Source organism: Prionailurus viverrinus, chromosome E3, assembly GCF_022837055.1.
Source record: "Prionailurus viverrinus isolate Anna chromosome E3, UM_Priviv_1.0, whole genome shotgun sequence".
NCBI lineage: Eukaryota > Metazoa > Chordata > Mammalia > Carnivora > Felidae > Prionailurus > Prionailurus viverrinus.
Genome location: NC_062576.1, coordinates 16460564 through 16487403, shown reverse-complemented (window position 1 = coordinate 16487403; position 26840 = coordinate 16460564). Strand labels below are relative to the sequence as shown.

Sequence of the window (26840 nt, the reverse complement as noted above, 5' to 3'; positions counted from 1 at the left end):
AATGTATAAAAAGAATTACATCCCACAACCAAATGGGATTTATCCAAGATATACAAGACTAGTTCAACATTTGAAAATCAATTAGTGTAATCATTACATCAACTGGTTAAAAAATAAAAATCACATGATGATATCAATAGATGCAGAAAAAGCATTTGACAAAATGCAACAATACTCATTCATGATAAAAATTCTTGTAAACTAGGAATAGGAGAGAACTTCCAAAGTTTGATAAAGAATATCTACAAACAAACAAACAAACAAACAAACAAACAAACAAACTATAGCTAACACCATACTTCACAGTGTGAGAAACTAGCTTTCCCATTAAGATCAAGAACAAGGCAAGGATGTTACTACTCACCACTCCTTTTCAACATTGTACTAGAAGTCCTAACTAATGCAATAAAATAAGAAAAGGATATAAAAGGTATACTGATTAGAAAGGAAGAAATAAAATTGTCTTTGTTTAGACATGTTCATCTAATAGAAAATCTGACAAAAACTGACAACCAAAAAACTCAAACTAATAAGTAGTTATAGGAAGGTTGCTGGATACAAGGTTAATATATAAAAGTCACTTCTTGCCTATATACTAGGCATGAACAAATAGAACTTGAAATTTTATTATTTTTATCATTTTTAATGCGAATATTTATTTTTATTTTTATTTTTTTGAGAGAGAGATGAAGAGTTAGAATCCTAAGCAGTCTCCATGCTGTGGAGCCCAATGTGGTCATTGATTGCATGACCCTGAGATCATGACCTGAGCTGAAATCAAGAGTTGGACACTAAACCTATGGAGTCACCCAGAGGCCCCTAGAATTTGAAATTTTAAAAAATACCATTTACATTAGCACTCCCCCAAAATGAAATGTTTAGGTATTAATCTAACAAAATATGTACAAGACCTATATGAGAAGAACTACAAAACTCTGATAAAGAAGTACTAAATAAATAAATATTCCATGTTCAAATATATGAAGTCTCACTATTGTCAACATGTCAGCCCTTCCCAATTTATCTACAGATTCAGTCAAAATCCCACCATGTTATTTTGTGGGTACAGACCAAATGATTCTAAAGTTTATACGAAGAAGCAAAAGACCAGAATAGCCAACACAATATTGAAGGAAAAGAACAAGGCAGTAAGACTACTTTAAGACTTACTATAAAGCTGAAGGGCACCTGGGTGGCTCAATTGGTTGAGCATCCAACTTCAGCTCAGGTTATGATATCGCGGTCTGTGGGTTTGAGCCCCACGTTGGGCTCTGTGCTGTCAGTTCAGAGCCTGGAGGCTGTTTCGGACTCTGTGTCTCCCTCTCTCTCTGCCCCTCTCCCACTCATGCTCTGTCTCTCTGTCTCTCAAAAAATGAAAAAATATTTTTAAAAAAATTTTTAAAGACTTACTAGAAAGCTGCAATAACCAAGACAGTGTGGCATTGGGGAAAGAAAAAGCAAATAGATCAGGGAAGAACAGAGAGCCCAGAAACAGACCCACATTAATATACTCAACTGATCCTCACCAAAGGAGCTGAAGGAATACAATGGAACAGTCTGTTCAACAGTCTTTTTGACAAATGATGCTGGAACAACTGGACATCCACGTGCAAAAAAAGTGAATCTAGATACAGGCCTTACACCCTTCACAAAAATTAGCTCAAAATGGATTATAGACCTAAAAGTAAAATGCAAAACTATAACACTCCTAGAAGATAATGTAAGAGAAAACCTAGGTGATCTTAAGTACAGCAATGACTTCTTAAATACAATACCAAAGACATGATCCATAAAAGAAATTCTTGATGAGCTAGACTTCATTAAAATTAAAAACTTCTACTCTGTGAAAGACAATGTGAAGAGAATGAGAAGACAAGCCACAGAGTAGAAGATATTTGCAAAAGATATATCAGATAAAGGGCTGCTATCCAAAATATACAAAGAATTCTTTTTTTTTTTTTTTTTTTTTTTTTAATTTTTTTTTCAACGTTTATTTATTTTTGGGACAGAGAGAGACAGAGCATGAACGGGGGAGGGGCAGAGAGAGAGGGAGACACAGAATCGGAAACAGGCTCCAGACTCTGAGCCATCAGCCCAGAGCCTGACGCGGGGCTCGAACTCACGGACCGCGAGATCGTGACCTGGCTGAGGTCGGACGCTTAACCGACTGCGCCACCCAGGCGCCCCGAGAATTCTTAAGAGTCAACAATAAGAATCCAATTTAAAAAAATGGGCCAAAGATCTTAACAGATACCTCACCAAAGATATACAGATGGCAAAAAAGCATATGAAAAGATGCTCTACATCATGTATCATCAGGAAAATGCAAATGTATTTGTTGTTACAAAATACCACTAAAGACCTATCAGAAAATCTGTAACACAACACTGAATGTGGCAAGGGCATGGAATAACAGGAAGTTTCATTCATTGCTAGGAGAAATGCAAAATGGTATAGCTATTTTGGAAAGCAGTTTGGCAGTTTCTCACAAAACTAAACATGCTCTTATCATACAATCCAGCAATTGCACTTCCAAATGAGTTAAAAATGTATGTTCACACAAAAATTTGCACATGGATGTTTATAGCAGCTTTATTCATAATTGCCCAAACTTGGAAGCAATCAAGATGTCCTTCAATAGGTGAATGGATAGGGTTTGTACCTGGCTGGCTTAGTCAGTAGAGCATGCCACTCCTGATCTCAGGGTCGTGTGAGTTCAAGCCCCACACTGTGTTTAGAGCTTACTTAAAAAAAAAAAAATAGGGGCACCTGGGTGGCTCAGTTGGTTGAGTGTCCGAATCTTGATTTTGGCTCAGGTCATAATCTCATAGTTCACGAGTTCGAGCCCTACATTGGGCTCTGCACTGACAGTGTGGAGCCTGCTTGGGATTCTCTCCCATTCTCTCTGCTCTTCCCCTGTGTGCATTCTCTCTCTCTCCCTCACTCTCTCTCTCTCACCCAACCTCTCTCTCTCTCAAAAATAAACACTAAAAATATGAAATAAAAGAAATATAAATAGGTAAATGGATAAATAAATGGTGTGTGGCACATGCAGACAATGGAATATTAATTACTCAATGCTAAAAAGAAATAGCTGTCGGGGCGCCTGGGTGGCTCAGTTGGTTAAGTGTCCGACTTCGGCTCAGGTCACGATCTCACGGTTCATGGGTTCGAGCCCTGCATCGGGCTCTGTGCTGACAGCTCAGGGCCTGGAGCCTGCTTCGATTCTGTGTCTCCCTCTCTCTCTGCCTCTTACCTGCTCACACTCTGTCTCTCTCTCTCTCAAAAATAAATACACATAAAAAAAATAAAAGAAATAGCTATCAAGGCTAAAAAGACATGGGGGAAGCTTAAGTGCATATTAATAAGTGAAAGAAGCCAATATTGAATGGTTATGTATTATATGATTCCAACCATGTGACCTTCTGGAAAAGGCAAAACAATGGAGACAGTGAAAAGATCAGTGGTTGCCAAGATTTGCAGGGGGTGGTATGGGGCAGGAGGATAAACTGAATAGGCAGAGCACAGAGGATTTTTAGGGATGTGAAAATACTCTGTATGATACTAGAAAAATCAATACGTCATTACATGTTTGTGCAAACCCAAAGAACGTACAACACCAAGAGTGAACTCTAATGCAAACTATGGACTTGAGTGTTTAGGATGTGTAGGCTCATCAATTGCAACAACGTACCATTCTGGTGAGCAACATGGATAATGGGGGAGGCTATGCATGGATGGGGGCAAAGGGTATATGGAAACTACACCTTCCTCTCAATTTTGCTGTGAACCTAAAACTGCTAAAAATATAAAGTCTTTATTAAAAAAGTAAGCTATGGTAAAGTTAAAACCATTCTGAGTATATACAATAAAGGGAAGTTAATAGCGCGAAACAGACATTTAATGGAAAAACTGAGGTGTCTAACAGGCTCAGAGAGTAACAATTCCAAGAAGCCACTGCCAACTCTGGGGAGGTGGTATTACCAGGCACAGGATCATCTGGTAGGAGCTGGAACCACAGTGGCCTTTCCAATTGGAGCAGGAGCCACAGAGGAAATACACACATTGCACCTGAGGTATGGGGGAGAAATATCCAGGTTTCTCATTTCCTCTCTTCAGGGCTTTGTCTTGACCAAATCTAGCCAAAAGCCAGCTGACATAGGAACATGGAGGAAAATGTATTTTTCTTAAGAGTCAGTGCAGAGCAGAAGAATAGCAAGGAATAGATGTGACAAAGACAGGACAAGGATCAGCAGAGATTACTACAAAGAAGGCCTACAAGTAAGAAAAAAACTAATTCCAGTAGAAAAATGGGCAAAGGACATGATGAGTATGTGACTCACTAAAGGCCAATAAAGAGATTTGAATTAAACTAGTAAAGAAATTCAAAGAAAAGTAACGAGTTACAAATTTTTTTCACAGATGTGCAAAGATGATAAACGTTGATAAGGATGTGGGAAAATGGGCACTTATTGGTAGTATGAATATAAATCCATGCAATTTTTCAACTTCTAGTTACCTATCCCAAAAAACTCAATCAATGCATAAATATTTCTCTTCTAGGATGTTCATTAGATAAGTTAAATTATTGTATATACATATGTTGTAAAACAGAATACAGCAGAACCATTAAAAAGGATGGTCTGTACCTAAATTTATTGACAAAGAACTTGTGGATATATTATTGAATAAAAATGCAGAATACAAAACAATATATACGGTATAAACTTATTCATATAAATCTGTATGTGACATTTTCAAATGTTTACCAAAATGCTGAATGTCTGCCTCTCAATGATTTTCAGTCTTCCTTGTGCTCTTTTGTATCAATTGAATTTCCTACATGGTAATGCATTATGTATTATGTTTGTCATTAGGGAAAATATAAATGGAGAAAAATGGGAAAATTTACATTATAAAGCAGTATGATTACGATATAATAAGTGCAGCAATTTAACACTGAATCTTCCCCCTCCTCCTCCTAGAAATTAAACAAAGCAACAAAAAGATAATGGGGGTGAGGAGGACCTGAAAATCCAGTATTCTGCAATATGAGGAGACGAAAAGCAACTAGAGACTCGAAAGCCTGAGTAAGGGTTACCAACAGCCCCTGAGATTCAGCAGTGGCTGCACTGAGTGGGAAGTGGCACTTGGGAGTGTGTAAGGTAACCAGCAGCAGCAGGTCCCACAAAACACCAGAAAGTAGACTCACTCCCTAAGGATGAGAAGTTTTTGTGAAAATCAAAAAACTTATTGTTCAAAACAAGCAGAGCATACATAGAGAGAAGTGAGGTTGCATTAAAGCTATAAGGAACACAGTAGACAGAGAAGGTACAGTGTTCAAAACAATGTCTTTGTGGGGGGCACCTGGGTGGCTCAGTCAGTTGAGCATCTGACTTCAGCTTTGGTTCGTTCAGGTCATGATCTTGTGGTTTGTGAGTTCAAGCCCCGCATCCGGCTCACTTGCTTTCAGCGCAGAGCCCGCTTCAGATCCCGTCCCCCTCTCTCTCTGCTCCTCCCCTCAAAAATGAATAAAAATTAAAAAAAAAAAAAAAGAATGGCTTGGAAACTCGGATGTGTTAATCTCAGAAAGTAGATAAAGAGCTCACCTGAAATGCAGGCACTATGTTCCTTGTGTGCAATGACTAGTGATGATGCCAGGGAACACAAGTCTGACAGCAGAAGGCCTACAGGGTCAGTTTAGAAGAGAGAAGCAAAGGAAGAGGGGCTACTCAAAAAGCACAAAGAAGTGCCATATTGAATGAGGCAGTCTAACTGTGGCAGCTGAAAACTTTGGCATTGTGCAGCCTGGAAAACTACCGTGGCCCCTCTTGCCCTTCCTTCACAGGAGATCCTTGAAAATGGTGGGTCCTAGAAAATACAACTCATTTAAAAATGGATTAAAAAGTAAAAGAAAGAAGAACAAAGTGACAAATACCTTTGTTATGAGTTGAAATTGTGTACCCCCCAAATTCATATGTTTAAGTTCTAACCTCTAGTACCTCAGAATGTGACAACAGAGTTAAGGCTTTCCAAGAGGTGGTTAAGTTAAAATGAGGTCTTCAGATGGCACTCTAATCCAATCCAACTGGGCTCCTGATACAAAAAGGAAAATCGGATGCATGGAGAGACACCAGAAATGTGAGTGCACACAGAACAAAGACTATGTGAGGACACTGCAAGAAAGCAGCCATCTGCAAGCCAAAAAGAGGCCTCAGAAGAAACCAAACCTGCTGAAACCTTTGTCTTGGACTCCGGCTTGCAGAACAGTGAGAAAATAAATTTCTATTGTTTAAGCCATCCAGTCTGTGGTATTCTGCTATACAAACTATTACAACCTTCCATATGAAATTACTGTTAAAATGGTAGAAAAGGGCAGCAAATCTTACCCATAAATACACACACCAGAAAACTGTTAGTCACAGAAAAGATGAAAATCAAGAATGACTATACATTCTGTCTTGATATTAAAAACACAACGAGGGGTGCCTTGGTGGCTCAGTCGGTTAAGCATCTGACTTCAGTTCAGGTCACGATCTCATGGTTGTTGAGTTCGAGTCCCACATCTGGTCAGCTCAAGCCGTGCTTTGGGTGAGCCCCGCTTTCTTTCTCTCTCTCTCTCTCTCTCTCTCTCTCTCTCTCTCTCCCCCTCTGCCCCTCTCCCCTGCTCACGCTCTCTCTAAAAAAAAGTAAATGAAAAAATAATAATGAAAGAGTTAAAGAGAAAATGATTGCTATAGAAGATAGGCATGGGAGACCCAACACATGGACAGCTGAACTTCCCAAAGATAACCAAAACATTATAACAAAATAAATATTTAAAGATATATAAATAAAGGCTACTGGATTTAAAAATAAATTTCATTTAAATGAAAAGGGAACCCACTGAATGGGAGAAGATACTGTAAATCATACATCCCATAAGAGGTTAATATCCAAAATATATAAAGAACTTACAAAACCTTGTATCAAAAATATCTGATTAAAAAATGAGCAGAGGGACACCTGGATGGCTCAGTCGGTTGGGTTGCCGACTTCGGCTCGGGTCATGAGACCGCGGCCTGTGAGTTCGAGCCCCACGTCCGGCTCTGAGCTGACAGCTAGATGGCACTGTAACTGAGTCTGAAAGGCCATTCTGCCATTCTACCAAGCTAGCTACTCAGGATGGTGGGGAACATTGTAAGACCAGTGAATTTCATGAGCATGGGGCCACTGCCACACTTCATCTGCTGTAAAGTGAGTTCCTTCACCAGAAGCAATGCTGTGTGGGATACCATGATGGTGGATAAGGCATTCTGTAAGTCCATGGATGGTAGTTTTGGCAGAAGCATTGTGTGCAGGGAAGGCAATTCCATGTCCAGAGTGTCAATTCAATAAAAACAAAATGTTGCTCCTTCCATGACAGAAGTGGTCCTATGTAATCAACTTGCCATAGGTAGCTAGCTCATCACCCTGAGGAATAGTGTCATATCAGAGACTCAGTGTTGGTCTCTGCTGCTGGCAGACTGGGCACTTGACAGTGGCTGTAGCCAGGTCAGCCTTGTTGAATATAAGTCCACACTGTTGATCCCATCATAACCTCCATCCCTAATACCACGGCCACTTTGAAAATAAACTCATTGGGGTGCACTTTGGTGACTCAGTTGGTTAAGCATTGACTTTGGCTCAGGTCATTATCTCATGGTTCATGGGTTCAAGCCCCACATCAGGCTCTCAGCTGTCACTGCAGAGCCTGCTTCAGATCCTTTGTCTTCCTCTCTCTCTGCTCCACCCCTCCTTGTGCTTTCTCTCTCAAAAATAATAAATAATATTAAAAAATAAAATAAACTCACTGGGCAATAACAGGGGTGGCTAAAGAAAGAGGCCAATTTGCTAACCACTTATTAAAATTCTCTTCTGCTGAGGTCACCTTTCGGTGAGTATTTATAAGGGACACAAATATCTTCACATTTTTCACCCAGAGAGGTCAAGCTATGTATCTCTTTCCCAGACTTCCTTATCACCAATTTTCTAATCATGTTCCTTCCAAGTCCCTGACTGTCCAGCCAAACTATCAGCCACAGCCCATGAGTTGGTATATAATCATTCATCATGCCTATTTCTCCTTCCAAGCAAAATGAACAACCAGATGTGAAGTTCTGCCCATGGAGAGGATATCCCTTTATCACTGCCCTTGGGGAATGTCCCAGAAAGGGGCTGTAATACACAGCTGCCCACTTTTGGGTAGTGCCTGCATATCCTGCAGAACCATTTGTAAACCAGGCCCAAGTTTTCTCTCTTCCTCTGTCAACTGATCACAAGGAACTTCCTCTGAGGCCACAGGTGCAGGCTGAGAGAGAGAAGGTAGAATAGCAGGAGTTGGGACCATGCATATTTGGGCTGCTTCTTCATGTAACTTATTTGTGCTTTCAGGGCCTCCTGGGATATTAACCTAGTTATAGTTCTAGAAGCAAAGAGGGGTGGTAGGAGTGGGTCCTGAAGACAATCAGCAGTGTCTTTCAAGACAACTGCCTTGGGGGAAACTATTACAGTTTCCTAGTGCAATGCAGGGTGTATCTCCTCAGACAGGGGTGGACAAGCTGCTTCTACTGGCAAAGAAAGTGCAACACGATTTACAGGCTCAATGTCCCCATCTTCATCAGAGTATTCTCATACATCCCATTCCAAATATCAGGAGCCCATTCCTTCCTCATCAATGCCCTCTTTTCAATTTGCATTGTAATTCAGCTACTCACATGATGAGATTTTGGGTTTGGTTTTCAGCAATCTCAGCTCTGCAGCTACCAGAGTTAAGTATCTTTTCAGGACAGACACAGATTTCAATCATTTATACAGTGCTTGAGCTGGGAATTTGAATCCCTGAACTCATTCTTTTTTCCCCCCACTTTATTCAGTGACATTAGGAGCAACAACCAATCTCATTATACTCATTAGTTTGACAAAAATGTTTGAAGGTGTCACATACATGGTAATCCAGTTCCTTGACTCTTGTAAGTGTTTAAGAATATCCAGTGGTAATTTTGCATATTTCTATTTTCGTATCATGTCACAGACTATATCATTACTTTACTCTCTTTACTACTGGAAACAGAATCATTAGTGTCTTTAAATCTAATCATATCAGAGAGCCGCCAATTCTAGAAAACCCGGAACCAATTTAGAGAATTCATCCTTAAGATTCTGCTCCTTTAGAACCACTCTCAGTATCAAAATCTGTATTAATCAGGATTCTCCAAACAGAACGAACAAGGTGTGTATCTCGATGTATATATAGATATAGCCTCCCAGGGTGTCTACCGTTAAAGTGAGGGCACTATGTACTGTTGAGAGAGATAGCAATTTACTTTAAGGAAGTAGCTCTCATGATTGTGGAGGCTTGATAAGTCCAAAACATGTAGCAAAGACTGGCAGACTGGAGACCCAAGGAAGAGTTGCGGTTTGCATCCAAAGGCAATCTACTGGCAGAATTTCTTCCTGCTATAGGGAGGTCAGTCTTTAGTTTATTAAGGCCTTCAACTGATTGAATGAGGCACACCCCTATTATGTAAAATCATCTGCTTTACTCAAAGTCCACCAATTTAAATTGTTAACCTCACCCAAAAAACACTATCACAGAAATTTACAGAATAACATTTGACCAAGTATCTGGGCACCAACGTGGCCCAGCCAAGGTGACACATAAAATTTATCATCACAAATGGTTATCTCTGAGCGGTAAGTTTATGAATTTATTTAAAACGGTTTTTGCTACTTTTTCTGTAATTGTTATGTATTATCTTTGTAATAAGAAAAAGTAAATATATTTTTAAATATTTTTTAAAAGATTTGCTTTTGGAAGACTTCCCTAGTAGCATGACACTGAGAATATACCATTATAGCTGTTCAGTATACCATGTATATTGTGTATACTGTTGTATGTTTGTCTAATAGACTAGGAAGGCTCTAAAGGAAAGAGTCTTCTCTTATCATGTGCATATGTTTAACCCAAGCATAGTACTCTGCCACAAAGTACACACTCAAAGAATGAATGGCCAATAACAGAAAAAATATTACCCCAAATCAATATACTATTATTCCACATACTCATCCTAAACCTGTCCCACTTCTGGGAATTCTTTGACCTCTTCAGACTCCTAAATTAGAAATCACATGTTTCAAAATTCCTTCAATTTTATGTCAAAAATGCCTGTAGCCACTGGCCTTTTGCGATCTGCATGTCCACTGCTTTAATTTGACTATCCCACTTATAAAATACGTCTTATTTAAAAAGTAATACATGCTTATTTTTTACTGTTTTTTCTTTTGCAGTACTGAACATGTTGATTTTTTAAAGCAAAGGTCAAACAATAGTTTTTTTTAAACTAGATAATTCTGTACTTCCTTTGGAAAGAAAAACAAACATGCAATATAGCCAGAAAACTTCTGAAAAAAAGATTGATGAAGAGGATCTAGCCCTACCGAATTTTGAAACATAAAACTACAACAAATCAAACAATATGGTGTTGCTACTTACAAAGACATAGCTATGGAATATAGACCAAAGTAGATCCAGATACATCTGAGAATGTAGCACATACGTCTGAGAACTGTACTACATATTAATAGAAAGTGAATTATTCCAGAAAAAAATTAAATTGGATTCTGTGTAATCTTTTTCCAAACACCAATAACCAATTCAGTTCTCAGACACCAACTTTCTTGGTTCTCCAACACCAACTGGGTGTCCAGTAACTTAATTCAATTCTAACTCCATCCAGAATTAGCACAGACCCTGCAGTTAAGGGCTCAGTCGCAGAAGACTGCCTCCACTTCAGGTACCAGTTACAAGTCCTAGGTCTCCAAGCTGCCTGCATTTCTATCTGATTTACCTGTAAATTTATGGGTTCCACAATTCCTTCCTCAGGTTTGAACATTTTGGAGACTGACTCAGAAGTCAGGAAATCACTTCCTTTAGGTTTATGGTTTATTATAACTCAGGAAGAGGCAAATGGAAGAGATGTACAAGACAAGGTATCGGGGAAGCAGCACAGAGCTTCCACACCCTCTAGGTACACTACCCTACCACAATATCAATGTGTTCACCCACCCTGGCTATTCAAGCATTTTTATAACCTATCTGCTGCCACCTCCACTCCCCAAATGATGGGGACATGGGACTGAGAGTCCCCACCCTCTAATCAGTGTGTTTGGTCTTTCTAGTGACCAGCTCCCATCCTGAGGCTATCTAGGGTTCCCATCTTTACTCACATCATTCGCACAGACTCAGGCTTATTCTAAAAGGGATCATTATGGATAACAAAAGATACTCGTATCACTCAAAAATGGTTTAGGAGTTCTGGGCCAGGAACCAGGGACAAAGCCCAAATGTACGTTTTTAACACCACAGATTATCTTATTCCTTATCAAAATAAATTCCAAATGAAGCAAGGATTAAAATGAAAAATAAAATATCGGGGCGTCTGGGTGTCTCAGTCGGTTAAGTGTCCAACTTCAGCTCAGGTCATGATCTTGAGGTTCACAAATTCAAGCCCTGCATCAGACTCTGAGTGCTGAGAGCTCAGAGCCTAGAGCTTGCTTCGGATTCTGTGTCTCCCTCTCTCTCTACACCTCCCCTACTCGTACTCTGTCTCTCTCTCTTGTCGCTCTCTCTCAAAAAAAAAAAATAAAATAAAAATAAAAAATAAAACCTTAAAAATACAAAAGAAAGCATAGAGGAAATTTAAGAAGTTTTTTTTTTATTTTTAAAGTTTATTTATTTATTTTGAGAGGCAGAGATAGTATGAGTGGGGAAGGGGCAGAAAGAGGGAGAGAGAGAATCCCAAGCAGGCTATGAGCTGCTAGCACAGAGCCTGACTTGAGGCTTGAACCTACGAAAGCTCAAGATCATGACCTGAGCCAAAACCAAGAGCCAGATGCTTAACTGACTGAGCCACCCAGGAACCCCAAGAAAACTTTTTAAGAGTGTTAAGGCCTCTTTTACACAGTATAGCACAAAATCCAAATGCCCATAAAAGGGGGAAAAAAGGATATATCTGACTGCATGCAAATAATTTTTTGAATTTTTAATAGGAAAAAACATAAATACAAAATACTGAACAAACAGTAGTGAGAAAAGTAAATTGCAACACAGAAAACATAAAGAGATCCTATAAATCCACAAGTAACCAAAGACAACAGTCAAAAGACATGAATAGACAGTTCACAAAGAACTACAAAGGGCTCTTACATATAAGATATATGCTCAACTCTCAATAAACAAATCTAAGATACCATTTTTCACCTATAAGATTGGCAAACATGGAAACAAAATGTTAAACATGTTGATGTATATTCTCCTGGTTCTACACACACAAACACACACACACACTTGAGGGACTTAATTAAAAAACGCTTTATATATTTTATATTTTCACGTATATAGTTCTCCTTTTGTGGATACATAAATTTGGGAAGGTTTGCAAAAATGAAAATATTCTGAATTTTTTAATATAATGTTAATATTTTGATGCATATCCTTGTTTTTGTATAGCTGCATGTGGGGAGTGGTTACAAAAATGAGAACATATAATACATGCTGTTTAAAACATGTTTTTCCCTCTTATCAAGAATACCTCTTTATGTCATTAAATGTCTTCATCACCTTCTGCATGGGCTTTTCAATACCCTTTTTCTGACTACCCTATCCTTAGTCTTCTCTTAGTTCATCCTCCATTTCACCTCCAGAGTAATCTTTACCACAAGTTCTTTGGGTTCCCACTGCTGACCCAGATGCCTTAACCAAAACAGAACAGAACATGCTACTTCTCCAGATTTAGCTCTTGCAACCTTCTTCCCTCCATATTACATATCCATCTTCCATTGGGTGCGCCAGGCACTCCCACTGTTGCTCAGCCTGGAATCACTCTCCTAAATCTTCTTCAGAAATAATCTATGTATCTTTCAAAATTCTATTAAAGACACCTCCTCCAAGAAACCATCCTTGGTGCTCAAAGTTAATACTTTGGTGCTCACAGCACTTCATTCATCTCTTAACTATAACATTCTACACTTTATGGTCATTTACCTGTTCACCAGTTTATCTCCCTAACTAGGCCACGTGCTTCTTGAGGATTAGGGATTTTATTTATTTCTATAGCCACTGGATGGGGACTGGGATGGGGATGAAAATGAGGCTAGTGGTCCTTGAAGAGTGTTTCAGGCTGAAGGCAAGTAGAAGGTTCTAAGCACTGAAAAGTTCTTAGTGAGTGAGTGAGTGAGTGAGTGAGTGAGTGAGAAAGAAGAGAGAGGAGAGAGGGGAGAGGGGACAGAAGAGACAGAGGAGACAGAGGGGAGAGGGGAGGGAGAGACAGAAAGAAAGAGAGAGAGGTAGGCACAAGACGTGGTTGATCCTGGAAGCAAACTAAGGCATTTAGATTTCAGTCTAAGGTCCTGGGGATAACAGGGATTATAAACAGAGCTGTGGTTTGTACATTTACTTTTGATAGATTGCTCCATTAGCAACATGGGGAATAAAGATTACTTAGGGCACTACAGTAGTTGTACAAGAAATGATCATGGCTTAAACCTGAGTGGTGTAAATGGGGATAGAGAAGAGTGAATAGAGTGTAGAGAGGGGGATCTAGAAAATGAAAATGTTTAGGGAGTAAGTAGATGTGGGAGACTGGCAAAGGAAGGAGTCAAGGGTGAAATCTAGATTTCCGGACTTCTCTGCATATAACACAGAGTGACCTTGTTGGTCATTTAATCTCTGTGTAATCATCGGTGAAACTGGTTTATGACACTGATCTACTAAACTTCAAAGGATTCATATTAGGATCAAGTGAAACACTATATGTGAAGGTGCTATGAAAACTATATAGTTTAATTACATTACATTGATGCAGAAGTGGCAATTACTTAACACCCTCCACGTCTGGCACAATACAAAGCATGTTATACGTGCAATTGCATTTAATTTTCTCTAAGATCTCACTTACCCCTACTTTATAGATTAGGAAACAGAGTCAAAAAAGCTTAGTAACTTGTCCAAGGTCACCTACTGGTAAATACTGCAAAACTAGAATTCAAACTCAAATTGTTGGACTCTAGCATTCTAATATACCACCTTGCCTCACTAGAGTTCTTTCCTTAAAATTTTATTCTTTATTGAAATCCCTCCTGTATCAAATAGCTAAACATCTGTTGACATTTCTTCCATGAAGTATTGAAATGGATCTGCTCCTACAACATGACCTCTTGTTTGAAATTCTCCAAAGACATTCTAAAGTTCTCCTATTCTAGGAGCATCTCTGCTGTCAGCACAGAGCCCAATTCAGATCCTCTCTCTCAAAAATGAATAAACATCAAAAATTAAAAAATATTAAAGTTCTCTTTTGTATCATATGATGAAAATAATTTGTCTGAAAGTGTGATAACGGAGACTAGAAGAATGACACATACAAATAGATTCCCTCTACAGAGATCATGTGGATTCTTCTGTTTTGCTGAGACTTTGTCTAAGGCCTGGTATGATGTTAGTGGAGATGCCTAATTAAGATTCCAGTATTTCTTCATTGTGGATTTCTTGCATTCATAGTGACTTAAAAAATACCGCATTAAAATACTGTTGATCTCAATTACTGAGTGTTTGGTGCCCCCTTCAATTTTATCTCAGGAGACCCACTCCCTTTCCCTACCTACAAGCACGTGCCTGAAATTACACAATCTTCATCTCTGCTTATGTCTCCCCACACATCTCCAACACTAGTTAAATAAATCTGCATGCAAGTAAACACAAGTCTCCTGTGTAATGCTATTACTCAAATTTATATATATGCTTTTATGATTCTCAAATATACAAACCCACTTAAAAGCATTATATACCAGGATACTCACTGCAGCTTCAGTAGCAGAAGACTGGGAACAACCTAAATATCAACCAGTAGATGGCTAGTTGATGTTGTCACTCTTACAAAGAATATGATTCAGCTGCTAACAACGAGGAATCCCTATACGTATTGCCATGGTACCATCACCAAGATACTTTAAGTATAATATACACCAACAGTGTGTATTATAAATTGACATTTTGTGTGGGGAAAATGCTTATATTTATATGCATATGAATTTGTAAGTTCAGAAAACCTCTCGGAAATTCAGAGTATATAATGGTAATTGTGCTTGTCTATAAAGCAAGTTGAACATGAGGGAGGAGGGCATACTTTTCACCAGATACCCTTTGGCACCTCTGAGTTCTAACAAGTTTCGTTACTACTTATAAAAATGAAACACAAGGCATTAGTGAATACCTAATATGGGGGGGGGGGGGTACTGGATACTAGAAAACAATGGGAGAAATGTTTCAGGGGTTTTTTTGTCTTAAAAAGGAGTCCTCTCAAAGAACGTACACGACTCACTACTCCATCAAGTTTAAGTTTTAAAACCTGTCTTGCGAGCCTGAGGCCTCAGCAGTGTCCGGAGCCCAAAGGGTGGACTGACATGCTTCTCGCATAGCACCAATCCTGCAGCTTGGTAAAAAGGCATCGAGCATTTTCTACCTTGCATTCTATCTCATCTTCTCTAGGCTTAAAACATTGGGCGAGGGCCCTTATCGGATTCGCTTCTGTATCGCCACAGCACCTAGAAGCCCTACAGGCACACAGTATCAAGTCAAGAAAACGCTAGTGACGGGGAGCAGGGCAAACCGCGCGAGTGGGGGAGGGAGAAGCCCACCCTACACCGGCGGCCAGAGACCTCCAGAAAAGAGCGGCCCACACTGCAATCATGCCGGGGGGCGCGCCGCCCACAGGCCCAGCCTGGCGCAAGAGCGGCCGCGCGCCCCGCCCCGCCTCCGTCCTCAGGTCCCGGGACGGCCAAGCTGGGCCAAGACGGCGGCGAAACCGGAACGCTGCGAGCCCTTTCTGCCTGGGAACAGGGTCTTCTCGTGAGCAATGGCGCCGGGGCCCGGCCGCGAGGGGCGGAACGGCAGGCGCCGCGAGCCAATGAGCGGCGCTGGCCGACTCGCGGCCCAATGGCAGCAGCGCGGGCACGCTGGGGACGGTCCGGGCGCGCCCGACTTTTCCAGAAGACCCGGGTAGCGCCTCCAGGCCACACTGAGCCGGCTTTAGGCACTCCGCACGCCGGGTCTCCTCCTCTTCCTGTGGTGGTTAGCTATGGCGGCCGTGAAGACCCTGAACCCCAAGGCCGAGGTAGCCAGAGCCCAGGCGGCGCTGGCGGTCAACATCAGCGCGGCCCGGGGACTGCAGGACGTGCTGAGGACCAACTTGGGGCCTAAAGGCACCATGAAGATGTAAGGCGGGGCCGGCGGGTAGGGTAGGGCGGACACCACGCACCTCGCGCCGTCGCGGGCATGGCGGCGGGGGCCACGGCCTTGAGCTCGCCGCCCCTGGGCCTCTGCTCGCGGCTACGGCCCTACGTTACCCGCATACTCCCGGGTCGCGCCTGTTTCCTGCCCCGGCCGTTTCCTCTTGTAATCGATGCGGTCTCTGCGGAGGACAAAGCTGCCCGCGTGCGCAGCGCTCCCCCGCGCCCTGGGCTCCAGCAACCTAAGGGTTCGGCCGACTGTTTCTCTGAAGGGAGGGGGTGGGCACTGCATCATTCCTATTGCTGGGTAGAGAGAACCAGCCGCGTGGCCCCAGCTCCCTAGGTTCTGGGTAAAGCCGGATTTGAATGGGACTCTTAATTTGGTGTCCGTTGAAAAAGTCACACTGTGGTTCATTTCTGCCCATTGAACAGGCTTGTTTCTGGTGCTGGAGACATCAAGCTTACTAAAGATGGCAATGTGCTGCTTCATGAAATGGTGAGAGACTGCTATACTCGGTCAAAAATGTCTTTGTTTTCCGTATTACGTGTAATTTGCAAGAGGATTTTTAATGTTCATTTTCAAATTAGGAGAAATCACTATTAGCCCTCAGCAGGTCTGGAGGAAGTAGAAAAGGAATATTATCGGTAACAGTACTGACAGTACAGTGCCAGGAGGAACCCTGGGGAGTCTGATAACTTATTTTTGAATCCCTACTCTTGCCATGTAAGTCCTTGGTTAAAGGATGGTAGTTACTAAAATTTATTAAAATTTGGAAAACTAAGCGGTTGACCCAGGTAGGTGCAAAATGTGATAACACGGCTATACTTTATTATTATTATTATTATTATTATTATGTGATAACACGGCTATACTTTATTATTGTTGTTGTTGTTGTTGTTGTTATTCATATGCTATTTTTTCTCTTTATAAAACCGCAGTTTCTGTCTGGTCCATCTCCACCTCCAGCTGAAGGGGAGACAAAACTCTTTGCTTTACCGTTTTTAAGTCTCACTGACCCAAGAATATAAGACTGTTGAGAGGAGCAATTGTTTTACTCTTCCCTAAGTTTCCAAAACCTGGCACTTAAAATCCAAGAAAGGAAATGACTTGCCTGTGTTTTGAATTCAGAATAAAATTTAGGGTTTTGATATTAGTGTACCATGCCTTCAGTTTGCAGATATTCGTAAACATCTTCAGTAAGGATTAGCTAACCTAGAAGGTTAGTTTTAGTTTGTTTTTAGTTGGCTAAGTGGTGACCTGTGATAGCAGACAAACTGTCAGTGTCCCCAGAGACAAAAGGCTGCACTAGGTTAGTGGAGAATAGGAGATTTAAAAATCAAAAGCAGTACAGGAGCATTGTTTGGATCCTTTGTAATTAAGAATCTGTGGGTGATGTTGGAGACATAATGAATATCCTGTTCTCCCAAAACCTTTCTTCGGTGATGTAGCATTCACCGATGATCTTTGCTAAAGGAACTTTTTTTTCTTTTTAATTATTTGTTCCGTTCCAACTGGAGGCTGCTGGGGTTTAATTTTAGAAGGAACCTGGTTTAGGGGCGCCTGGATGGCTCAGTTGGTTAAGTGTCCACCTTTGGCTCAGGTCATGATCTCACAGTTCATGGATTTGAGCCCCACATAGGGCTCTGTGCTGACAGCTCAGAGCGGAGCCTGCGGTGGATTATGTGTCCTTCTCTCTCTGCCCCTCCCCTGTTCGCATTCTGTCTCTCTCAAAAATAAACAAACGTAAAAAATATGTATTAAAAAAGAAAAAAGAAGGAACCTGGTTTATTGTCACAAGAGCCATAGATTTGTCATAAAGAAGCATGCATGGATTTGAAATTATTTCTTACTTGTAACTCACCTTCAATAAACCTTAACTAAGCCTCAGATTTCCTCATCCGTAAAGTGGAGATAATCCACTCAAATCTATATGTGAATGTTTTTATTACCATAAATTGATGTGTAAAATAGTTAATGGTGAGTTTTAAATCAGCGCCGCATGTAGCTGAACATTTGGGCAATTTATGCAAATAGATGCTCTTAAAGGAGTCCCTTCAGATATTTTAAGGTATATTTATTTGGACTGTTTGAATTTAAGTAATTTTCTTCTTTTTCTACTTCCAGCAAATTCAACACCCAACAGCCTCCTTGATAGCCAAAGTAGCAACAGCCCAGGATGACATAACTGGTGATGGTACCACTTCCAATGTCCTAATCATTGGAGAACTACTGAAACAGGCGGATCTCTACATTTCTGAAGTATACATGATTCTTGTGTTTCTGTGATAGTTATGTAAACATGAAATAATCTGAATTTTATTTATATAAATTTATGTGTTATAGTAGCTGAGGCAGTATAGTAGAATGTAAAGAGCAGGGGGCTTAAATCTTGGAACCAGAGCCTGGTCTTATACAAGTTTATTGTGATCCTGGACAGATTAAAGAACCTTCCTTGGCCTGCAGGATTTTTTTTTTTTTTTTTTTTTTGATCAAGTGGCATTGCATATAATTTATATATGTCTATAACATAGATTGGTAGTTGAGATCTAGAAACCAGATATTCAGGACTAGGTATATTTATAAAGAAAAAGCCAACTACAATGTAAATTTAAATAAGAATTCACAACTTTTTTTTAGTCCTGAGTAGTTTGAAAGTTAAAGCAAACCATAGTAGTGATCTAATGCCAAGAAATTCCTGGGAAGAGAGGAAAATGAGACCCTTGGTCTCCCTGTTTTTGTTCGTAAAAGATGTGAATAAATGGTCCCCCTGAGCACAGTTTTGAGTTTGGGGCATTATTCCTTGTGGTTTGCACAGTGAAAACCCAAGTGTGCTTTATAGTTCCCTTGGTTTTGACTCTGTGCTAAAGCAATGTCTGTTCTTTTCCTCTGCATTGAAAGGACTATCTATCCTTTTAAATGTATTCAGAAAGTCAGCACATTTTATTGTATTAAAGCATGTAAATGATCCAGAATATTCCTTTAAAAATTTACTTTGTCATCTAATTGAAGAACTCCAGTGTTAGAGATGATGGTTATATGATTATATGTTTGTAGGGTCTTCATCCCAGAATAATAACAGAAGGATTTGAAGCTGCAAAGGAAAAGGCACTTCAGTTTTTGGAACAAGTCAAAGTAAGCAAAGAAATGGACAGAGAAACACTTATAGATGTGGCCAGAACATCTCTACGTACTAAAGTGCATGCTGAACTTGCTGATGTCTTAACAGAGGTATGTTAAATGTGGCATTTGGTACAGTACACCTGTGTTGAAGACCCTTGATACACTTCCTAGTTTCGGTTACAGGATGCTATCTGAAACCTTCACCGTGTCAGGGCTCCTGGGTGCCTCAGTCCATTGAGTGTCCCAACTCTAGATTTTGGCTCGGGTTATGATCTCATGGTTGTAAGATGGAGCCGTGCATCGACATTGGGAGTCTGCTTGGGATTCTCTCTCTCCACCCCACCCCCACCGCCCTTCTTTCACTCACCCACCCCCACCAGGCAAAAAAAAAAAAAAATTTTTTTTTTAACATTAAAAAAAAAAAAAAACATTCACAGTGTTATACCATGTGAAATAAGTAGTTTCCTTTTTGTGGTAGTGAGAGTAGCTGATGTGTGTTCCTAAAATGTAAAATGAGAAAATCAAATAATAGTATACCTGACCAGGTTATAAAGATATAATCAGAGTTTCCATTAAAGGTTTATAAAATGGAAATTTTATTATGAAAAAAACTTGTGTCGTCAATATTTTTAATAAAATAGTGGGGATGTCAGTGATTCTTTACCTAATTATAAATTGAGATGTCAGGAATGTAAATGACTTCAATCCTTTACAAATAATATATTCTGTTAGCTCATAGAGAAGGGCTTAGATCAGTTCAGAGATTTTAAAGAAACTACGCTTCTCTGAAGAACAAGCAGCATAAGTGTCTGGACTTCTGCAAATCAAATTCATCTAATGGTTATGCTCCTATTGTAGGCTGTGGTGGATTCCATTTTGGCCATTAAAAAACAAGATGAACCTATTGACCTCTTCATGGTTGAGATTATGGAGATGAAACATAAATCTGAAACTGATACAAGGTAGGTGGTAGGATGCTATGAAATCCTTATGGTATGTTTCCAAATTTACAGGCACTTTTTACAGTACATCTGTTTTGACTTTTTTTTTTTTTTTTTGTCTCTGAATTCCTGTGTGTATTCCTAGGTGAATATTTAGTTTGCTCAGTAGTGTTTCCTCTTGAAGTTACTGGTATGATGTGTTTATAGTCAGAATGATTCTGAAAAGTGAGCTACATCAGTGATTTATTGAATTGTGGGATACAAAGCATAATAGACTGGTGGGGAATTTAAAATATATATTTCAATGACCAAGTTAAAAAATATTTTTAGGGGCACCTGGGTGGCTCAGCATTCAACTCTTAGTTTCAGTTCAGGTTATGATCACTCTCCTCTCTCTGCCCCCCCCCCCCCCCCCACATGCTCTGTTCTCTCTCAAAATGAATAAACAAACTTTAAGAGAAATATGTTTTAAAGGAGGTAATCACAATTTGATAGCCAACCATTTGCAACTATTTCTCTGCAGTTTCCTGTACAAGATAAGGGTTGTTACTTTTGTTTGAATGGGTCGTGTCTGTTATGTTCTGGATATTGTTTTTTCATAATTGAACCTGCCTGGTTTCACCCAAAAGTCTTGTTCAAAAACTCATAAAGTTGTGTGAAAATTATCAATACAGTCTCAATTCAGTGTTTGAATTTCATTAATATATGTTATGTATCATTTAGAAATCAATAACTATAAATTATGTATTTTAACAGCTTAATCAGAGGTCTTGTTTTAGACCATGGGGCGCGGCATCCTGACATGAAGAAAAGAGTAGAAGATGCATACATCCTCACGTGCAATGTGTCATTAGAATATGAAAAAACGTGAGTCTATAGCCCCTTACAAATGGAGTGGAGAGGTGGAGCAGCTTGTATTTTGGGCAAGTCACTTGTGAGATTACTCTAAGGATAGTAATGCCTCAGTTGGGTTTGGGTGAATTATAGAAAATAACTTCTGAAAACATTCCAGGGATAAGGACTGGAGTTAACTATTTGTTAAATCTCAAGACTAACCCAATTTCTTCGGCTGGTTTATCTTCTTAAAAAATAAACATTTCCTCCCCCCTCTCCCACCCCCAACTTTTTTTTAAATAGAGAAGTGAATTCTGGCTTTTTTTACAAGAGTGCAGAAGAGAGAGAGAAGCTTGTAAAAGCTGAAAGAAAATTCATTGAAGATAGAGTTAAAAAAATAATAGAACTGAAAAAGAAAGTCTGTGGTGATTCAGATAAAGGATTCGTGGTTATTAATCAAAAGGTGAGAATGAAGTTTTACTTTATAAATGAGCCTGTATCATTCATTGTTATTTTTAAGGTGACTTCTTATTAAAACTAACTTGTTTTTGACACAGGGAATTGACCCCTTTTCCTTAGATGCTCTTGCAAAAGAAGGCATAGTAGCTCTGCGGAGGGCTAAAAGGAGAAATATGGAAAGGTACAGATACCAGATTATCTTGGTGATGTAAATTTTACTCATTTTGCAAGTTAACTGGGATTGCTTTTTCTCCTGTAATTACGTTTTTCCTTTTTTTATTGTGATAAAATACACATAATATAAAACTTAACATTTTACTCATTTTTTCTAATTATAATCCAGTGGCATTAAATTGCATTCACGTTGTTGTGCAGCCATTACATCATTCATCTCTAGAACTTTTCCATCTTCCCAAACTGAAATTCTACTCATTAAATAATAACTTTGTTTCTCCCACTCCTGGTAAATACTATTCTATTTTGTCTCTAAATTCAGTACCTCCTGTAAGGGAATCATGCAGTATTTGTCCTTTTGTGTCTGGCTTCTTCACTTAGCATGATAGTTTCAAAGTTCATCCATGTTGTATAGCATATGTTAGAATCTCATTTCCCTTTCAAGGATGAACAATACTCCATTGTATGAATATATCACATTTTATTTATACATTTATCAGTGGACATTTGAGTTTCTTCCTCAAATGTCCTGTTGTGAATAATGCTGTTGTGAATATGCTGCTGTGAACTTTGGTATATGCTTGTTGTAATTTTAAACCACGAAATGTGTATGTATGTAACCATGTCAAGAGACAGCATCAAGGGGTTTCAAAGAACTACTTTTTCCTCAGAGCTCACCACAGTAAAGAGCTCTTGTTCGCCTTTAGATTTCTTATCAAAGGAGTATTTCCCAACTTTGAAAGCCTGGTTTAAATGGTGAGTTAGGAGAAAAGACTGGTTTTTAGCTGGTTGGTGGTGAATGGAAAGGCTTGAGTTAAAATACATTTCAGAATATCTAATTTCGGTATGTAATTCTGAAAGATCGCTTCCTAAAAATTATTAATCTCTTCAAACATAACAAAGCCACTTACAGGTCTCCCTTAAAACACTTCCAATATTTCAGGCTGACTCTTGCTTGTGGTGGAGTAGCTCTAAATTCTTTTGATGACCTAAATCCTGATTGTTTGGGACATGCAGGACTTGTCTATGAATATACATTGGTGAGTGTATTTTCTTTCTGAAGATGATAATACAATGATGTTTCGTTCATGAATTCATTCAAACCCAGAATCATATTTTTGATTTGTTTACATACATTTTGATGCTTATGTATAGTAATGATAAGCCATTGATGTCAAAAGTCACATTTCTTGGGGCGCCTGGGTGGCGCAGTCGGTTAAGCATCCGACTTCAGCCAGGTCACGATCTTGCGGTCCGTGAGTTCGAGCCCCGCGTCAGGCTCTGGGCTGATGGCTCAGAGCCTGGAGCCTGTTTCCGATTGTGTGTCTCCCTCTCTCTCTGCCCCTCCCCCGTTCATGCTCTGTCTCTCTCTGTCCCAAAAATAAATAAACGTTGAGAAAAAAAAATTTAAAAAAAAAAAAAAGTCACATTTCTTTTATATGAAGTAGTTTATTTGCTTTAATGTGATTGGTATGTTGTTTTATTAATAAACTACTTATTCTTCCATAAGCCCCTCTTCATTCTTTGTGTAACCATATCCTGTTTTTGAAAATATCTTTTTCACATAGGGAGAAGAGAAATTCACCTTTATTGAGAAATGTAACAACCCTCGCTCTGTCACATTATTGGTCAAAGGACCAAATAAGCACACACTCACTCAAATCAAAGATGCAATAAGAGATGGCTTGAGGGCTGTTAAAAATGCTATTGATGATGGTAAGATCCTTATTGTATATTCTTTTGCTAGTGTGAAAGGCATGGCTGAATACTGTGTTCTTTTTATCAGTAATTTACACAGCCAGACACCATGCAAAAGTAAAGTCTTCCCTTTAAAATGCCTGTGATGGTATGCGAGGCTTTTTTATAGCATATCATGATTAAAAGTGGATACAAATAAATGAACTAATGCTAAGAGCTTGCAAGAGCTTCCAAGTACTAGTTAAATTGGGCATTTTGCTATTTGATGTGTTGCTTGTATTGCTTTCAAGTGTAGTATTAACACTGTGGTGGTTATGCCGAATTCTCAAGAAATGGATGGCTTTTGTGTGTGTGTTTTAATTTTCTTAAAAATGATTCTACAGTTTTGTTTTCTCTTCAACTTAGCATTTCTCTCCGTCCCCCCGCCCCCAACAGGCTGTGTAGTTCCAGGTGCTGGTGCAGTGGAAGTGGCAATGGCAGAAGCCTTGATTAAATATAAGCCCAGTGTAAAGGGCAGGGCCCAGCTTGGAGTGCAAGCATTTGCTGATGCATTGCTCATTATTCCCAAGGTATGAATACTTTAACAGTTTTCTTAACTACGTCAAAATGATTTAGCTGATGAAAGCTTTTTGATAATGGCGTTTTTATAATGTAGACTTTGAGTAAACAAGTTTTATTCATTTTCTCCTTAACATAACTAGAGCCAGGTATCTCTTATCCAAATGTATTTGGTTCCTGTGGAAGGGAATTGAATAACTGAAGTTTCAGATGGCAGGAGATAAACTGTTTTAAGAGTTTGCAGTGTAGGAGTTATACTAGAGTACAAGCTTGCTCTTTTGTTTTCTCTTGTATGCTATTTTAGGGATATAGTGTATGACCAGTGTATTGCTGGGCTTGGGGTGGGTTAATGAGTTGGTTAGTAACAAATGTTCTATTTAGTTATTCTCTGATATGAACATAAATACTGGTCTATCTTAAGGGTTTTTTTGTTTTGTTTTGTTTTTACTACTTGGAATTATGGTTCTTATCACTTCTTAGGGTTCTGTCTTTTAAAGGATTAAATTTGTTTGTTTAGGTTCTTGCTCAGAATTCTGGTTTTGACCTTCAAGAAACACTAGTTAAAGTTCAAGCAGAACATTCAGAATCAGGTCAACTTGTAGGTGTGGACTTGAACACAGGTAAGAGAACACAGCTATTTGTAGGGGGAGAACTAGATTCAGGTGAGGTAAAAATCAGGGAGGATAAAAAATGGAAACAAAAGAATGTTGGAGAAAAGTAGAGTGGAAGAAAGATAACAGAATCCTGCAGTATTTGTAAGACCTGTTACTGTCAACAGCATCATACATTCACATTAGTAGAAAGGATTTCTGGAATGAGGGAAATGGTAGGCCCATTTTGGCCAGTTCAAGTGCTCTACTTTAATATGAACAAACAAGAATGCATCTGGAAAAATAGAGATGTTCAAACATTTGGTAACCAAATAGCACATTACTATTACTGGATGTCTTCTGAGTAGAGATCGTAGTTTGGAGCAAAATTGGACTAATTGAGGAACTTTGGATAATGAGAATAATCAGTGATGAGCAAATCACAAAATACTCTTTTATTTGCATTCTGATCTTCCAACTTTCTGTGTGTGATTTTAAGAATACTGGGTTACTTTACAGGTGAGCCAATGGTAGCTGCTGAAGTAGGCATATGGGATAACTATTGTGTAAAGAAACAGCTTCTTCACTCCTGGTAAGTTTGAGACAGCCAAAACTAAAATAACCTTTAGAGAATCCTCATACTCTTACTTGGTATGTTTAATTACGTGGGTTTTTGGTTTTTTTTTTTTTTTTTTTTTTTTTTTTTTTTTTCATAAAAATGTAATCAGCTGAAAGTATAAAAACTAAACTAGCCTTCTATATTTTTGAGGGGAAAGGAGAAACTTAATTGGATATAATTTGCACAGTTTGGGGTTCATATGTCACATCTGAGCCATCTGATCTTTCCGTCCCCTTTCAGCACTGTGATTGCCACCAACATTCTCCTGGTTGATGAGATCATGCGAGCTGGAATGTCTTCTCTAAAAGGTTGAATTGAAGCTTCCCTTGTGTCATCTGCATCACGAAGACTACAGAGTGATCCTAAGAATATAGCCATGGAATTTTCGTCCAAGCTTCAAATGATTTTCAAAAGCATTTTCCTTTCCCATACGAAAAAAACACTGACACTCAAATTTTGAAGTTCTGAAATTATAATTACAGTATTTTTTTAAATTTCACTGCAGTGTACACCATTAAGCAGGCTGTTTTCACCCAATGAACAGGATGTTTTGCTTTAGCTTCCATGATCTAAAAGTACCGTGTTAGACAAGTATGTTACCTACCTTGTTATTAAATGTTCCTTGGAAAGCAAATTTAATGGTTTAATAATTTCTTCTAATTGGTGTATTTTAATATATCTACTAGTTCTCCACTGTCAGGCTTATAGGTTTTTATGCAAATATAAATAATACTTAAAGTAACTTAAGATTTTGAAAGCATCCCTGTTTCTTTAGTATTAATTCCTGAGTAAAACTGTTGGAATCATTTGTTTGGACTTTTAATGCTTTTAAGTACTTTTGCTAAAATGCTCCCCAGGAAAGTTGTACTGGGCGGAAAGATGGGTGAAGTAGAGGCAAGGGAGTTGATCATTATATATAAATAAACTGAAAGTATGAAGAGAGAAAACTAGAGAGAGGAGACAGAAGGAAAAACACCCTTAAAGGCATGGGGGCTAAGGGAAAGGAGATTTTCACATGGACCATATTTTCACACCCCTGTCTGTACCTGTGCTTATGCTGAAGGACCTGCCCGACCATTCCAAACTCTGTAGTGTCGTCTTTCACCCAAGTTACTGTTCTCTCCCACCGGCTTCCACAAAATTGTTTTTATAGTTGGTAGATCTCATTCACAGCCCTTGAGAGTGAAGTTGTGTGCTGCAAAGCTTTGTGTTTTTGAGGACTTGGCAGTTGCCTACGGTGTGCAATAAATATTAAATTGAAACCTTTTCTGTGATCTTGAAATGGTATTCCAGGGCCCAAAAGGAATTTGAATATAAATGGGTAGAAAATCCGTGGGAATGTTCTGTTCACAGTGTAACGGAGGAGCTTGTGGAACGCCAGGGCCCCTGGACACTAATCTCTTCTCTGACTCCACAAGTTCTACACCCAGCCGCAGCCTGGGACTAACCAAGCACTTTTGACCAAAGGGGGTTGTGAGGGAAACGCTAAGGAGGCGTTGCGAGCGATACGGTGGCCGAAGCGGTGCACGCAGGGCGCAGGCGCA

General features: G+C 39.3%; 2 protein-coding genes and 2 non-coding genes across 6 annotated transcripts in view; 3 read left to right on the top strand and 1 right to left on the bottom strand.

The window, feature by feature from the left end:
• PSPH (phosphoserine phosphatase) overlaps positions 1 to 16514 on the bottom strand; it is a 57549-nt gene extending 41035 nt beyond the window's left edge. Inside the window, exon 1 of one of the 3 annotated variants that reach the window (XM_047839324.1) lies at positions 16420 to 16514. The gene's annotated coding sequence lies outside the window, so the exon portion shown is untranslated. The remainder of the gene's footprint in view (positions 1 to 16419) is intronic. The other 2 variants (XM_047839322.1, XM_047839323.1) reach the window with 2 other exon arrangements.
• Positions 16048 to 26562, top strand: CCT6A (chaperonin containing TCP1 subunit 6A). Its single transcript, XM_047839316.1, has 14 exons — positions 16048 to 16288; positions 16735 to 16798; positions 18428 to 18562; positions 19358 to 19531; positions 20282 to 20385; positions 21121 to 21231; positions 21502 to 21661; positions 21756 to 21838; positions 22775 to 22871; positions 23400 to 23547; positions 23965 to 24098; positions 24605 to 24707; positions 25197 to 25269; positions 25537 to 26562. The coding sequence occupies exons 1-14, from the start codon at positions 16152 to 16154 to the stop codon at positions 25607 to 25609; spliced, it is 1596 nt and encodes a 531-aa protein (XP_047695272.1). The 5' UTR covers positions 16048 to 16151; the 3' UTR covers positions 25610 to 26562.
• LOC125154881 (small nucleolar RNA SNORA22) lies at positions 19111 to 19244 on the top strand. The gene has a single exon (XR_007147972.1). It is a non-coding gene; the product is annotated as a small nucleolar RNA SNORA22 (small nucleolar RNA).
• Positions 23587 to 23726, top strand: LOC125154880 (small nucleolar RNA SNORA15). The gene has a single exon (XR_007147971.1). It is a non-coding gene; the product is annotated as a small nucleolar RNA SNORA15 (small nucleolar RNA).
• Positions 26563 to 26840: the final 278 nt, after the last annotated feature.